Consider the following 16,659-nt stretch of genomic DNA (forward strand, 5'->3'; position numbering starts at 1 on the left):
TGCATATTTGCTTCACACTGTCCTTTATGAAGGTGCCTGATCTGAGTGGCTGATGAGTAATTTTGGCTCCAGAGTGTTGCATGTCATGCCTGATGTTGGTATTGCAAGTTTGGGGCTGTGCATGGAGTGCTGCAGCTCAGGAGTCACGCATCGCTTTGCTTCATTCAGTGGATATTCCTGAACGGAATGACATAAACACAGTGAAACACTGTGGTGTGGAGAATGTGTTAATTTTCTTCTGGGAAGGAGAGAACACTTTGACTTTGCGTCTAGACAGTAAATTAGGGATCAATTAGTGCTGGATATCTTCCATTGTACAGTATCCTACTGCTCACTTTAGAAGGGTTTATTTTACCCTAAGATTTGCTTTGATGGGCTTTAATAGATACCAAGTAGCATCCAAACTTGCTTTAAGCAATTATTTTAGAGACTGGAGGGACAGGATAATGAACTGTGTAGTAGAAAATCATTTAGAAATAGCCTGTTGGAAGACCATTTTGATTAAAGAGGTTGCCTCCAACTGGCAGACAATATCCTAAGCCCAGTGCTTCCCCCTTCACAGTTCTGTATACAGAAAACTGCCAGTTCCTCTCGCTCCTAGCCCACAAGTTACACATATTTCCATGTGAAAACGTTCGATGGTCCCAGAAGGTTTCCTGTAAAATATCTGGGGGATGGGGGTTGGGGGCAGGGTTATACTCCTAGGGAATGAGCTTGCAACTCTGTCACCCCCAGTCGCTCTTCATCCATAAACCCAGCTAAGGCTAGTGCTGAAAAGAGATATCTTCTCCTGTGTCCTTTTGTAAAATAAAACAAATACTATGTTTGCTTTACCATCTATTCTTCAGCTAACTGTTTGTTCTTTTTTCTTCTGTTCCCTTTCTATAAAGAAATAAAGAGTTTAAACATAGGTAAGACACGAGCTCTTTCCCATATAATTTGATATGGTTTGTTTGCTTCATTGTGTTTGCTTTTTGTGTTGTGCTTCTTGTGTAATGTTATGTTCTTCATGTACCATATAGAGAAACATTTTTATGTGCTAATTGTGTGTTATGAATATGATAAGCGTTAGCAATTATGAAATGTAGTCAAAAAGCAACCAAATAAGTTCTGACAGTAATTAGAAATTTCTAGAAGAATGCAAGTATAATGAACCCCAAGCTAACTTCTGTATAAACACTTCTCCCTGCTGTCTATAATTGGTCTAAATGGTCGAGGTAAACTAAAACAGCAGTTTTACAAATACCTGAAATGTTCACAAAAGCACTAATGACTGCAAACAGGTCAAAAACTCATTTTCCGGTCATTAATGATTTTCTGAACCTTCTGTCCTTTTTCATAATTTAGTTTCTATTTTCTTTCATCAAATACCTTTAACCACCAGTCAACCTGTGGGGCTGGTTCTGTGCAAGCACTAGATGCAGCCGCTGTAAAATTCATGAGGGAGGCATAACCTTTCCAGACGCTAGGAGAAAATATTGTGCATCATGTCCCCTGAGCACCAGGCCTTCTGGATGGCAGCAGCATGGGAAATGCTTGTGCCTTCTCCCGCACCACACCTGGGATGAACAGGATGTTCACCCTGGAGAATATCAAGGGCGAGAACAAGAAGAGCTGCTGTAAACTATTCCATAGTGTCCTGTGCATCACCCTTTTAAAACCATACTTTCCATTTCTGTAATACTAGTTAGAGGCAGAAGATGTCTGGACTAAACAGTATGATTTCTGCTTTACAATATATTTTGGTATAGCAAGTGTAACTCCACTAAATTTTCTTATCTGGGTGAATTCATTCACAATTTGCTAATGATCGTTGGTGGTGCTGGAGGCTCCTCATTTAGAACTATAAGCTTGGTTAACTTTTCAGGTGCTTAGAGATTTGCTCTGGGCAGCTTCTCCTTTTGGTTAAACCTGAAGAAAAGCTGTTGTTGCACTATTGTTACTTTGATGCATGTATGAGAAGAGCAGGGAGGAGAAGCCGATGCTGCCTGTAGTTGCTGTCAGACACCAGGCTCACGCTCAGAGAAGAGCAAGGCTGCAAGCAATACCAGATGGTATGGGAAATCTTTTAACACGAGGTGCATTCTTTGGCTTCCTATAATTCAAATAAAATACAAGGGTACTGAGAAAAGAGAGGCAGAGGTCTTTAACTGCTCAGATGCCAGTTTGAAAAATGTTTACTATTCAGTTATAAATTACATCCCTGTTTGAGGCAATAACCTCGTAGTTTCTGTGGGGACACGAGGAGCGTTTCTTTCTAGATCACAATATACCTGATAAAGCCAGCAAGCATGCAAAATAAACAAACACCACCAGTCATCTTCTGCCAAAGTCCCTCAAGTATTTTAGGTGCAGAGTCCTCCCTTGTTGGTCCCTGACCCAGCTCATGCAAGAGCCAGGGGCTGCTCCCTGGCAAAACTGCCCCAAGGGAGATTCCAGTGGAGAAAGGCAGTGTGAGCTCCATGGACACACCGATGACAGCAGGAGAGGATAGGGACATAAGCCCATGTTCTGCCATTGCTCGTTACCCCAACTCATACCTTCTCCCATCGCAGTGTCAGGGGGACACAGCTGAGGATAGCTGTGGTCAGAAGGGGAGCAGGGCTGTGCTCGGTCAGGCAGGTGGGCAAAAACATGGCCAAAAAGAAGCGAGACCCCTCCAGTGTGGCCAAGCGGCCGCTGCTCTGTGTGTCCCCATCCAGCTGAGGTGCCGCATGGGTAGAAGGGCAGCAAAGGGCCCCCTGGGCTGGAGCAGAGCTGGCGGCAGCAGCGGTGGGGCTGGTATCTCACCTGCTGCTGTCACAAAACCTTTAGCTGAGTGTGGATGTATTTGTGAAGTGTGGCACAACACTAGTGTCGCAAGCTTGGTCCTCAGTGTTAAGGGAAAAGCATGGTAGAAGAAGAGAGCAGAATTTCAAAACAGTGACAGATATGCAGGGGTTTGTATGGCTCAGATACTTGAGAGACTGGAGAAATGTAAATGGAAGGAAATAATTTTCAATGTGGCAAAGAAAGTGGAGCTTTGTTTTGGAGGGAGCGTGGTAAGGGTCTAGTGAAGAGGTGCAGTCTGCTGCTGAAGACAGGGAGAGGAACTCGGGAAATAAAGAGATTGTGCTCTAATCTCAAGCATGTCACTAGTCTACCTGCATAACTTTGTCTACACCACTCAACCTCTCTGTGCCTCAGTTTCCTCCTCTGTAAAATGGGTTTAATACCCATCTTTTTAAAGTACTTCGAGATCCATGCATGAAATAAACCTGCCAAGTATTTTTTGTTTACTATGTTTTTTCATCTCTAATTTCTACACTCCTAGACTTCAGCAGATGGTATTACCTCTGCCTACTGAATTTTGATCAAACCAATCTCCTTCCTACTTTCTACAGTTTTAGAACAAACTGTTATTGACCTAAAATCATGACACGTCAAAGACTGGCATAGAGGAAGACAACTGTAGAAAGTGATATTTTGGGGCCTCCTCATTCCTTCAAATCTGGTCATGACCACATGAACGCAGTTGCCTTTGTGCTGCTGATAATCCATCTGCCGAAACTGGCCTTACAATAGTTTCAGCAAGTCTGGTCAAGATATGGCTTATGTCCATCATAACTTACCTCTGTGTATCCTCACTCTTGGAGATGGGCACTTTTGCCACATGAAACTAGGAGTGTGGATATTTGGAGGCAAATATCTCTGGTTACTGGTAAGTAACCTTCATTTATTTTCTTCCTGTCTTCATTTGTCTTCTATGCTTTGAAACCACCATTGACCTTATTTACACTCACCCATAGGCTCCAAAGGCTGGAAAATTCACATCATGCTTAAATTCCAACTGAATTGAGTTAAACTAGCCAGGCAAGGTTTTGAAAATATTTCTGCACTGCAGTTCTGTGTGTGTGAATGTATGTATATATCTCGCTAAGATTGACATTTCTCAATTTGCAGATGATTTGCTAAAGTAGTTCCAAAATGTGACAAGCTGCCAAAAAGCATATATTTCAGAAAAGAAAGTAGATTTCCATATGAGCACCCATTCTAATCACAAACTGAGGACCAGTTTTTCAATAACAGAAGGTTTGGAGTAAAAGTCAGACACTTGGGGTCTCTGCTTTTAGTTCTGTTAGTTATATAACCAGCTTCATCTGACATAAATGAGATTCTTGATAAGAATGAATGAGAACAAATTTGCTTTAAAGAATAAATTTGTTATGCCTCTGCCTCCTATTTATACAAGACCTCACAAATCTTGTGGCATAATATAAGTAACTCAGAAACTGATTTTTTGGTCTTACTCCTATGACTTCTGCTTTCAAGGGAAGTTAAACAAGGTGGCAGAGAGGGGGGCAACAGGTAGCGATAAGCCAAAGAGAATTGACCTGGAGCAGATTTAATGGGCTAAAGAGATCAAGAAGAAAGTCTGCTCTGCAGCTTTGGCTTGTTAGGCTCTGCTGTGCAAGCTTGGTGTAGCAGGATGAATGAGATTTAAAATGACAATGCTTGTGAAACAATCAAGTTAGGTCCTCGGATACCAGTCCTTCAGACCCCACCTCTGGATGAGGGTGTCAGACTTTCTTTCCAGATCTCTCTGTGCCTGATGAGTATTTAAGCTCTGGAAGCCTGTGAAGTTTCTGGACTGCTCAGCTGTTTCTCTTTTATGCTTTCTTTTTCTCTAAAGCAACAATCCTGCTCATAAATACTATCTGGCCGTGGACCCTGTTTCAGGCTCACTGTACGTATCGGACACCAATAGTCGGCGGATATACAAAGTCAAGTCCCTGACGGGCACGAAGGACCTGGCTGGCAACTCGGAAGTGGTGGCAGGGACGGGAGAGCAGTGCCTGCCCTTTGACGAGGCCAGATGTGGGGATGGAGGGAAGGCGGTGGATGCAACCCTAATGAGCCCTCGAGGTAACGTAGGAAAAGAAGCCGGAGAAAATGACTGTGTGAGGCTAGGCTGGATGTGGAAATAATTATCTGGCAATTAAATCAACTCCTTGCTCGGTAGTTTTTATTCTGGACTTTAATTACAGCGGATTGGCAAGTGTTCGTGCTTTGTTTAGTTAAAGCAAACTTTATTACCCCAACGCTGAACGCTGCAAAAGGAGAACAGAACACAAATTAGCAGGGTAGCGCTCACTCCAAGAAGCAAGCGTGTAAACTGGGAAACAAATTACTGTTTGAAATACAGCCTTTGGGGAGAAAAACTGCCTGCAGTGTCTTTTTTCTGAGTTTTTATTCTACGTATCCCCTTTTTCTTCAGAAGGGAAGGAAAAATAAAAGGATTTTTGCCCTTTCCAGATTCTAACTTTTAACAAGAAGTTTTCAAGATGATATAGAGATTTGGAGATGTGCTTCTTTTTAAGATTTTTTTCCCATTGTTTCATCTTAATTGTAAGGATTGATTAATCAGGTGTATTGCCAGGTGTTTCAAACATCTTTGGATTTTATTTCAATGGTTGAAAACAGCTAGATGATTGTAAAAGACAATGAAAATGAAGGGTCCTGTTTCTATGTATAGTTTCAGTTAATACATACTGAGTATATTAACAGGATAGGGCTGCTTGCATGTTTTAAGTTAAGCCTCTACATAGACATTAAGCTGGTAAAGCTGTATCTCCTCTCACTGGCACTACAACCATTTGATGACAGAATTCGTAGATGGATATTTTATTTTCAGCCCAAGAACTGGACAAGGCAGTGTGCCAAATCAAAGCAGGGAAGGCGAGTGAGGAAAAGTCTGTCCTTGTTCCCAGCAGGCAGCAGCATCCTCCAGGTCCTCCGAGGCAGCACCCTCTCGTTCTCTGCCTCTCCTCTCCCAGGACTCCCAATGGGACATGCACTGAACCTTTCCTTTCTTTCTAGGCTGGGAACCCCTGTGTCTTCATCTGGAAGCACCAGATGTTCTTCTCATATTCCTTACTGCAGCAGGTCAAAGATTGACAAAACATCCTGAAAGAATGTGATGTCCTCTTAATTTTTTAACACTTCTAAAGTGATTTTAAAAGATTTCTAAAAAACTTTCATCCTCATTAGATCCTTCAGATGAAGAAAGCAACGCCTCAAATTGCTGAGATTAAAACTTAGGAGTTGTTTGGTTTTTTTTTTAATTGGTTTTATGTAATATGTCACACAGAGTTTGAATTCGGATGCATTCTGCTGGCTTTTTGGCAGGTTTGGGGGGTTTCTGTGGTTTTCTTTTCTTCAAGGCCCCGAAGGATATACCTGCTTGATGCCACTTATTCCACAGAGCTATGGGTACTTGGAGGGTTCCAGGACCTGTGCTCAGGTTGGAAGGGAGGAAAGAACAGGAGAAGTGAACAAACGTCACCATCTTGTAAACTTGATAAGAAGATGAAGCCTGCCTTGAAGCTGGGAGCTTCTCTGCTTCGCTGATGCCTGGTTTTTATATTTGCAGGAATTGCCGTGGATAAGTATGGACTCATGTATTTTGTTGATGCCACTATGATTAGAAAAGTGGATCAGAACGGAATCATATCAACCCTGCTGGGCTCCAATGACCTAACGGCTGTTCGACCTCTCAGCTGTGATTCCAGCATGGATGTCACCCAGGTAGACTCTTACTGCATTTATTTTCTTCTCTGCCTTAGAAGAGATGGGCATCTATTTTGGATGACTGCCTGGCCACTTAAGAAATATATTATGCAGCACAAGATGATAGCAGATTTGATTCATTACCGAAATGAGTGAGTGATCCTCATACTGTGGCTAACACAGGTTATTTATGCAACTATAGAGAACTAAGGTTGAGGTAATGGGAGTTATTGTCTTAATTGCCTGTTTTTCTGTAATTATTGTAGAGCTTCCACAATGTAGCATTCATTTGTTGCACAGGAACACAATTATCCAAAGTTACCACTGCACGTAGCTTTAATATTTCTGAAAAACAAAGTCATTGTTTGAAATAGTTGCCGTTCATGACTTGGTTTCATGATTTACTCTGATAAACCCCTCACTAATTTGCTGTTGTTACACATGGAATTTTAAACACTAGAAGTGTACTTTTCAGTTATGACTTTTACAGTAATAATTTGTGCAACTCATAGGTACGGCTGGAGTGGCCTACTGATCTCGCTGTCAATCCCATGGACAACTCACTTTATGTCCTAGAGAACAATGTTATTTTACGGATCACAGAAAATCATCAAGTTAGCATTATTGCTGGACGCCCCATGCACTGCCAGGTTCCTGGTATAGACTACTCTCTTAGCAAACTGGCTATTCATTCTGCACTTGAATCAGCCAGTGCCATTGCCATCTCACACACAGGAGTTCTTTACATCAGTGAGACAGATGAAAAAAAAATTAATCGGCTACGCCAGGTAACTACCAATGGAGAAATATGCCTTCTTGCAGGGGCAGCTTCAGACTGTGATTGCAAAAATGATGTCAACTGTAATTGCTATTCTGGGGATGATGGGTATGCCACTGATGCCATCTTAAATTCACCATCTTCCTTAGCTGTGGCCCCAGACGGTACCATCTACATAGCTGATCTTGGAAATATCCGCATTAGGGCTGTCAGTAAAAACAGGCCCATTCTTAATTCTTTTAACCAATATGAAGCTGCATCTCCAGGAGAACAGGAGCTGTATGTCTTCAATGCTGACGGGATTCACCAGTACACTCTCAGCCTTGTTACCGGGGAGTACTTGTACAATTTCACCTATAGCAGCGATAACGATGTCACGGAGGTGATGGACAACAATGGCAACTCCTTGAAGGTCCGTCGGGATGCCAGTGGGATGCCCCGCCATTTACTGATGCCGGATAATCAGATTGTCACGCTGGCTGTTGGCACTAATGGTGGACTCAAGCTAGTCTCAACACAGACCCTGGAGCTCGGATTAATGACATATAACGGAAACAGTGGTCTCTTAGCAACGAAGAGTGATGAAACAGGATGGACAACATTTTATGAGTAAGAATGTTTTTGGATATATTAAGCATACATTTTATTTTTCAAATGGTAGTGAGTAGGTCCCTAACTGACCCTACTGAAATTTGTTCTAGGCTTTTCACTGAAACTGAATAAGGCCGATACATCTCAGTCTAGTGTGGTACTGCAAATGGTTATGTGGCTTCTTGATTTCACCAGTGTTGCCGGGTCCCTTGGGTGGGTACCGACCCACCTCGATTCCTGCCCCCAGCAACCTGTGGCTCCGACTGAGCTGCCTCTCGCTAGGAGCCTTAATTCTGCACTTTCTTTCGGAACTCAAATTATATATCTTTCCGTTCAGACTCATGTATTACTCATGGCTGATAAAATGTTGATTAACTTCACTGATTGTTCATTCTTGAGACAAGTGAGGAAATTAGATCCCCAGCTATCTGTCAGAGCCCTGGTGTAGCTCCCGTAATTTGTAGATAACCCAAAAGCACCCTGGTGTTCACAAGCATATCGATTAAAAATCCAGAAATCCCTCTTTAAATGAAATTCATCAGAGATGAAGTTCAAAAGTATATTAAAAATCTCAAAAAACTTGTCAGATTTTTGTTAATAGTCATCCTGTTCTTAGTAGTCTTATTGCAGTTTATTGATCAAAACCATTTTTGAAAGCAGGAGCTAAACTACCTTCAAAATACATGTGACTATTTAAATTTGGCAAGTTTTATGCCATATATGGTATTTGAAATAGTTAATTAATGATTACCAAATACCATTTCTCAAATGAGTGGGTAGAAAGTATGAATAGGGATTTATTTATATTTTGTTTTAAATCGTAGGCTTGTTTTTAAGGTTACAGACTAGCAGTGGCACACACCTATTTTAGTTCATTAATGCATTTATCTTGGGCGCCACATCCTTTCTTTTTAGCAAAAATGTAAGTAAAGCAGGAATAAAAAGACCTGGTTTAGTCTGCTCAAAAGATGTCTAAATCAGCATTGCACGTCAGTATTCTGTCCATCACACGTTTCGTTTCTGTACAAAGGAAAGCAGTGCCCTCTCGTGGGCCCTGGAAACTGAACTACTGCAACAGTTCTAGACAGTCGGTAGAGATCCAGAGGATTTTTCTCATTAATATTTTGCAAAGAGTATTTGTTTACCATACATTAGTTACAAAAATAATCCAGTTATGTGAACGCATGAAGGTATTACCAGCTGATGACAAGACCAAGTAAAATCTCACTGTACTAGATAGTGGTGAAATCTCACATTATTGCTGATGAGGTGTGGGTGCCCTTCTAGGCAGGCTTTTTGTTGTTGTTTTTTCCTCTATAGGTAGCTCAAGATTCAGATCAGAAGTCATATAAACTAGTTATTTATCAAAACACAAGTAATTAATTGTAGGAAATTAAATAGCAAAGTAATTTAAAACTCTACGTGAAAATCAATGAAATATTTAAAAAGGTCGTCAGAAAGTTACAAGTTTCAAAACTGGTATAACCAGTGGCTGAGAATTGTACATACAGACTTTTCGCTACATTAAAAATGCATGTACTTTATACTGCATGTGTAAAATGAACTATACGTGGTGAGTATTATCTAGGTTAGAAAAATAGCCATAAAATGCCATTCACAAGGAGGTTAAAAGAAGATAAGTATCTCTATATGTTCTTGGAAACCTCTATTTGAGGACCAGTAGATACGTGTATGCACCGGAGATGCTCATTACAAAATACCAGAAAAATAGAGACATCTCCTTTAGGCTGATCTTAAGCAGCTGACTTATAGTACCTCCTTAATATTCTTTGTCATCTCATGTACCCCCACAGTTCAGGGTTTAATTAATAAGATCATGAGAATTAGTCAAATCGGATTTACAAACCTAAACAGTCACAGTCCACAGTCATTCAGTACTGGTTTCTGGTTTATATTTTTCTACAAAGCAGTTCCAAGGGGAAAGTTCTGTATTCATCATTTTGGTAGCTATAAGTTAGTATCAATTAAAGACATAAGAAATACTCAGCCAATGAGAGTTTGTAAGGATAACAAAATCGGGTTTTGTGCCATTAAATTCATGCATTCGTACAGAAGTAATCAATACCATAAATTGTTAATATGGCAGCAGAACTGGAAAAGAACAAATATCTTTTTAGTAGTAAAATAACACATGAAGTAAAGTTTAAGAACCCTTCTGAAAAATTTATTTCAGTACATTTATATGAGCCAGGCATTGAAGTGCCGCACTATCTTAGTGGGTATATTCCTCTCTTTTATCTGCAACTGTATTCTGAAAATGTTCACAGAATTAAACCTGTACAGTGTGTCCGGGTATGCATGTATATACGCAGAGAAATGCATACACAATCTATTTTTGTGTGTGTGTACACACACTCCATATGCATATTATAATATACCTGGTGCATGTGCATATGCACACGGTTCATTTGCAGTAGGAACAAGCAAGGGTCTTAAATAATCCAACAGCTACCAGCAGGCTCACATGGGGTAATTTTAACTTGGGCTTGGGCATGAAGCACAGATCTTTGAAGTGGTCCTCAGTGGCATTCCACTTGGTCTTCACACCATCCTAAGAGAATGCTGCAGTTTTCTTCTTGAAATAGCTTGTGTTTTATTAGGGAGAGAAAACAGGGATATATGTAACTGTATGTGGGTCTGCACCTTGCCCTGCTCTATGTTAAGTCACAAGCTGCTGTTGCTCCTTTCTACAATACCATATATGCCGCTGTCCTGGTGACCCCACCTGCAAGCTGTGGAGCAGCGCACGGTTCAAACCCCAGGGACCACAAAGCTGGTAATAAAAAAACTGAGAAGATGTAGAGTTGCCACAATATTGGCCACGGGAGAACAGCCCGCAGTGCGTTATCACAGGCCCGTGGGAGGGACCCAGGGGTGGGATACGTGTACATCCCGCACGGGCCGGCAGCTCCGAGCCCCAGGATGGGGCAGTGGCCGCGGCAGAAGGCGAGTCTGTCACCCAGAGCTGTCCTGGGAACTCACACCTGCCCAGGCGCCTCGAGCCCCTCAGCAATGCGGTCGCGGGCACAGGGGGATGCTGAACCCAGGCTAAGGTGCCAGGATTAAGAAAGGCTCTGTTCACTCCCTCCTCTCGTAGTTTCATTAGTAGGAAAAACTTGCAATGAGACCATGCTCTAACTCAAGTCAGTAACAAAGGCTCAGTAATTTCAGCGTATCCAGAATCTACCTCATTTGAAGGTAACAAATTGCCTTATCAGATCTGATTCATCTAGCCTGATGCATTGACTGTCATATGTAGCAGCTGCTTCTCAAGACGATATCAGTAGAATATTAGTATATTTTCCATTGCAAAATTTTATTTTCTTACTTCAGTAGACCCAGGTTCATGACATGAAGAAGAAAAGTATATAACCATTTAATTCCTGTATAGCTTTATTTTTATTATTCAGATAAATGTCTGCTTGTTGTAGTCTACTAAGCACTTGCTCTCACATAATATATAAATAATAAAAAAGCCCCGCCTCAATAGTGTTTCACTTCTAAATTATGTAGAACGTAAGAGGTTTCTGTTTTATTAATTTTACATTTTTTACCTTTAAGGTATTCTTTTTAAATAAGATTTTATTGATGCAATGGATAAAATAGAAATGCCTTCTTTATATGTTGGTATTGGAGTGTATATATAATTTAAGTAGTGACTTTTTTATGCGTCTAGCTCGTAAACTAAACAGTCTGCAGATCCTCATAGAGAGTACTTTTGTATGTGTCACTTTAAGCATGTCCACCACTTGCTTATAAATCCTTTGAATCTCTGCCAGTGCTGTTTTCAAATAGCATGACCAACACTGGGAAACATGCCCTATGGCAGGAGGCAAAACACCGATTTCTAGAAATAGCATTAGAATATTTCCGTTTTTCTGTTTCAATCTCTGTAGATCCTCATCCATTTTTACTTTTTAGACTGCCCTTGCACTTTGGACAGAGATTTTCAGCAAGTAGCCCACAGCAATCCCCAGGAATTTTTCCTGGGTTAATTAAAAACCCAGCAATGTGAGTGAAGAGTATGAATTAATGTCTCATTTGCATTGCCTAAAATATATTTGCTGATGGGGAATTTTGCCAGCCATTTTTCTGGATGTTCACCAAGCTCTGCATAGTCACGTTGAAGCCACTCAGAGACTTTTCTAGTTTGTCCTAAATAACATTGTCTCTTCAGTAATATTTGACACCTAATATTCTGTTCATCGCCCTGCTAATCACTAAACATCCCAAAGTAGTCCACATACAGACGCTTAGGCTGTAACTCATTAACCTTTGGGATTTTTTAAATTGTTCATTTTTTTTGTCCTTTTTGTTTTTCCTAGCTAGATGGATGCTTGACTGGATCAAGTTCTTTCCTCATCTATACTTTATGAGTAGTTTTCAATATTTTTTTGTGAAGACTTTTACATAGACTCAACCAAACCCCCTTTCATAGATTACCTCAACATATTATAATTTATCTAGTATCTTGTTGATATGGTAAAAAAAATAATAATATATATATATATAATATATATATATGGGCAGAAACTCATGACTTTCATTAAGAACAATCATGTTGCTTAATCCTTGTTTGATCCTGAACTGCTTAAATGAACACTATTATTGGTCCCTTTTAGGTTGCACGATGCTTTGTCTTATTGATTTACTTCTTTGCCTAATACTTCCATTGATCCTGGTAAGGCTTGTTGCTCCACAGGTGATTGGTTTTTTCCTTCCTCCCCTATACTCAGCTGAATGGGTGCAACCATTTGCAATGGATTTGAAAGGCTTATTCTATATTTGTATTAACTGAGGAGCCAATTTGTGTATTAATTTTGGATGTATGCTATACAGTTCAGGTGGCCTACTTTGAGGTTTCTGAATGGTTTAATTGCAAAAAGTCCTGTTGAAAGCACTGATTTCTCTTCATCTTTCCAGCTAACCACAGATGTCCAAAGAACTCGGCTAGCTCCGTGCTACTAAACGTGCTCCTCTCCTCTTCTGTTACTCTCACGCAGTGCAATGGATTTACCAGTTCTCTTCCAGGCTTCCTGCTCCCCGGATCTCCGCGTTTGAAGGATGACCAGTTGGTTTCAATCTCTACCTAAACTTTTCCCTTTATCTACACAGGACATTTTTTCTTGCCTTTCTGCTGTTCAGAAGCTTTGGTAGCAGCTGGGTGAGAGACGCTTGCACAAGCAGAGAATTGCAGCAAGCAAAGTGTCAGACCGGAATGCTGGTTTTGTTTCAGGTCCCCATTTCTTGCCCTTAAAATCCAATGTTTTGCTTCTTTAGCATAGGTATGCACACAAATATAGCATACTGAAGGAAAGGGAGAAACAGTATGATTTGATTTCAGGCAGCATTCTTTCTTTTCCCCCTCCTCAGGCTTCTAAATAAATTTAACTCAATAAGCTCATGAAGAGCCCTTTTCTTTTATTTTTTTTAATCTTTATGCCTATGGAGCGCTTAATTAATCTTCTAAGGTGTGTTGACTGCTGCCCTTTGTGCAACTCCAACCTATCCTGTTCTTTAACTTCTCATCATTCGTCTTATGAGCCAAAAGATTGACCCCAAAATGCAGTTGAATACCACAGATAAGATCTAAATGAAATTATGATGTTCTCGAGCTGATGTCTTTCTTAATCTCTTATGACAATTTATTCCTTGATATGTCACTTAAGACCATGCTTAATAGTTTCCACTAAGTATTCAATTGCAAATGTGCAGTATATGCAATTGTATATTGTAGTATCCATCGTAAGTCCACCTCCTTGGGGTGAATTGCAGCTATTGAAAGGTTAATTTGCTAATTATAATTGTTTGAGCACTCTGTATTTCTGTAATAATTTAGTTAATCAATTAAATAATTTAAAAGATGCTAGCCTGGATTCACACTCGTATAGTTGAGATCAGTATCTCTAAATTTATTATATCATCATTATAGACTCTTTCAAGAACAGAGAAATAGGTATGGCCAGGATGTTCTTGAAAAATCTGTTTCATTCTGGGTATTTTTGCACAAGTGTGGTGCATTATTAATACACGGGGGATTGAAATGAACATATATCCTTATGCTTTTTTGCTCTCACTAACTTTTCTATTAGCTATGATCATGAAGGGCGTCTCACCAATGTAACACGTCCCACTGGAGTGGTAACTAGCCTTCATCGAGAAATGGAAAAGTCTATTACCATCGACATCGAGAATTCTAATCGGGATGACGATGTCACGGTCATCACAAATCTCTCCTCTGTGGAGGCTTCCTATACAGTTGTTCAAGGTACCAAAGCGCACTTCTCAGCACATCTAACCACACACACAGCTCGAGAAAACAATTTGCAAAAGATTTGTGCCATTAGTACACTCATGAGCAGGGGAAAAAAGCATAAGGTTTGCAAGAAAAGCTCCCATAAAGCTCATTCCTAAAATGACAGGTCTTCAGGACAGGTAAGAGACATTTCACAATCATACTTTGTGTCAAATATCTATGCTCATTATCTACTGGTGTAAGCTAGTCCTGCCGTTCCCTCTCAGGTCAGGGTCACTTTCCCCGCTCACATATTTCACTGTACTCCACTGCAAAATTGGTTCTGACTCCAGTGCCACGTTGCTGCAGTCTGAGTGCTGAGCGGTGGCTGCTGGGGTGGAAATTCTCCTGCAGAGGGAGGCTCAGGTACCATCCTACTATTAAAAAGGAAATGTTCCAAATTTATACATTCTCATTAAATGAAATGTAAACCAGTCAGTGCAGTGGATGATCTTGTGCCACAGTTAGCACTTTGAGACCAGTGTTACATCCTGAGTGTGGCAGGAGGCATCAGAACAAAATGGTGAAATGGTTTCATGGAGCTTTTCAGCACCACCCAAGTGTTGTATCTGATGGAGCAAAACCAGTCAGTCGTCAATGGCAGACTGACAGCAATTCGGTGTGTGATGGGGGTTTTTAATTAAGATATAAAGTCAGTGAAATAATATCACCGTTGAACAATAGTCTCCTCCTGACATAAATGTCAACATTTATAGACTATTATACCATGACACATCTGGTTACAAAGACTTTATTTCTCTTATACTAGATGATTAATTATGTGGATGCTGTCCTGTCAGACAAGCACTGATGCTCTGGTGACAGTGGCACACTGTAGCGCTCCATCCTGGCTGAGAACGGCTGTGTCAAACAGCTGGAGAGCAGCACAGCCATAGATGTATAGGATTATTTTTACACTTTCCCAAAAGCAAGAGGCCAGGGGTGTGAAGGGCTGGTGCACTTGGAGGGTGGGAGGAAGGCAGCAAGGAAAGGACGGGGCTGCCAGCCTGCGCTGCTGAGTTAGGGCTAAACTGGAATTCTCCACAAAGCTTCTGCCTGGAGACAGTTTTTAAACGGAGGGAAAGAGAAAGAACTGGCATTTACTTCTTCCCACTCATAAAGAGTCCGCCAACTTTTGTTTGTTTTTCTTTTCGTCCTGGAATCTAATGGTTTGTTGTTTATCCAGCAGTTCAGTTTTCTGGACTTTTTGTTCATATTAGAAATAAATTACATGGTTGAAATATATCGCCATGCATTTTGATTCACAATTAAGACCAAAGGGAAAACATAATGAAATAAACACAATATCTCTCTGCAGGCTCACTGTTACACTCCTGTTCTTTACATGAAACAGTAACATCTGTAATTCCACCATAGTACCACGTAAATGGTAATTGCAGGCTGACTTCATTTAACATCAACAGGAGTGCAATAAAAAACCAATCAAATTAAGCTATATGTTTTCTTTATGACTGGAGTAGCTAAATTATTTTCTTTTCATTATTGCTGTAGATCAAGTGAGGAACAGCTACCAGCTCTGTAATAATGGTACTTTGAGAGTGATGTATGCCAATGGCATGAGCATTAGCTTTCACAGCGAGCCTCATGTCCTGGCTGGGACTGTGACTCCCACCATAGGACGATGTAATATTTCTCTGCCAATGGAAAATGGTTTAAACTCAATTGAATGGCGTCTGAGGAAGGAGCAGATTAAAGGCAAAGTGACTGTGTTTGGAAGAAAGCTCAGGGTAAGTAGAATCTGTCATTACAATAATGATCTTTTCTTCTGTGGGCAGACAGTTCTCCATTTTGAAGGATGTCTTTCCTATTTTTACTTGTTAAAAATGTACAACTCTGGGATTGTCTTTAGTATGACAATCTTTTCGTTGTTTGAGAGGTCAGTTAACTGCATGGGATCATCTGCTGCAATCAGCTATAGAAGCTTCATTACTAAAAGTATTCCCAAAGAGGTTGGTAAAAATAAAGGGAATATTGCTGCAAGTCACTCTGCTGTTGAAAGTGGGGGAAAAAGAAAATCTGACAACTTGCCATTTGTAAAAACGCTACGGCACACTTGGCCACAATTAGTCCTGGGGAGCAAACGCAATTACAGCTTGAGCTGTTACGTTTTGCCTCTGGAAAATCCCCCTACAGATTAATGGAGACAGGCATATTGTGTTTATTCCCTTTCCCAAATGGCACGATTGGAAAATAATTGCCGTAATTACAAAGTCATAAGCATAGGATAAGAAAGACACTCAGGTCATGTAATCCATCCCCTGCCAAATTAAAGATCTGCTGCAGCCAGATTAATCCCATTCTGTTCTTAGCTGGCCTGTTTTTCACCCCTTAAGTATCTAAACTTTCACTGGCTGCTTCAGTATACATGGTTGATACTGGGCAGAAAACAAATGTAGTGCTGATC

At 40.6% G+C, this 16,659-nt stretch overlaps 1 protein-coding gene across 6 annotated transcripts in view; it reads left to right on the forward strand.

Annotated features, from left to right (window-relative positions):
- TENM2 (teneurin transmembrane protein 2) overlaps window positions 1–16,659 on the forward strand; it is a gene marked incomplete at both ends in the record, with an annotated part of 489,425 nt that overhangs the window by 461,645 nt on the left and 11,121 nt on the right. For 5 of the 6 annotated variants that reach the window (XM_080353522.1, XM_080353523.1, XM_080353524.1 and 2 more), the window contains 6 exons: window positions 891–911; window positions 4,673–4,905; window positions 6,413–6,567; window positions 7,062–7,936; window positions 14,032–14,207; window positions 15,747–15,982. In XM_080353522.1, coding sequence (XP_080209648.1) covers window positions 891–911; window positions 4,673–4,905; window positions 6,413–6,567; window positions 7,062–7,936; window positions 14,032–14,207; window positions 15,747–15,982 — 1,696 coding nt within the window. The remainder of the gene's footprint in view (window positions 1–890; window positions 912–4,672; window positions 4,906–6,412; window positions 6,568–7,061; window positions 7,937–14,031; window positions 14,208–15,746; window positions 15,983–16,659) is intronic. The other variant, XM_080353526.1, reaches the window with a different exon arrangement.

The sequence above is a fragment of the Nesoenas mayeri genome (assembly GCF_963082525.1).
Source record: "Nesoenas mayeri genome assembly, chromosome: 14".
Taxonomy (NCBI): domain Eukaryota; kingdom Metazoa; phylum Chordata; class Aves; order Columbiformes; family Columbidae; genus Nesoenas; species Nesoenas mayeri.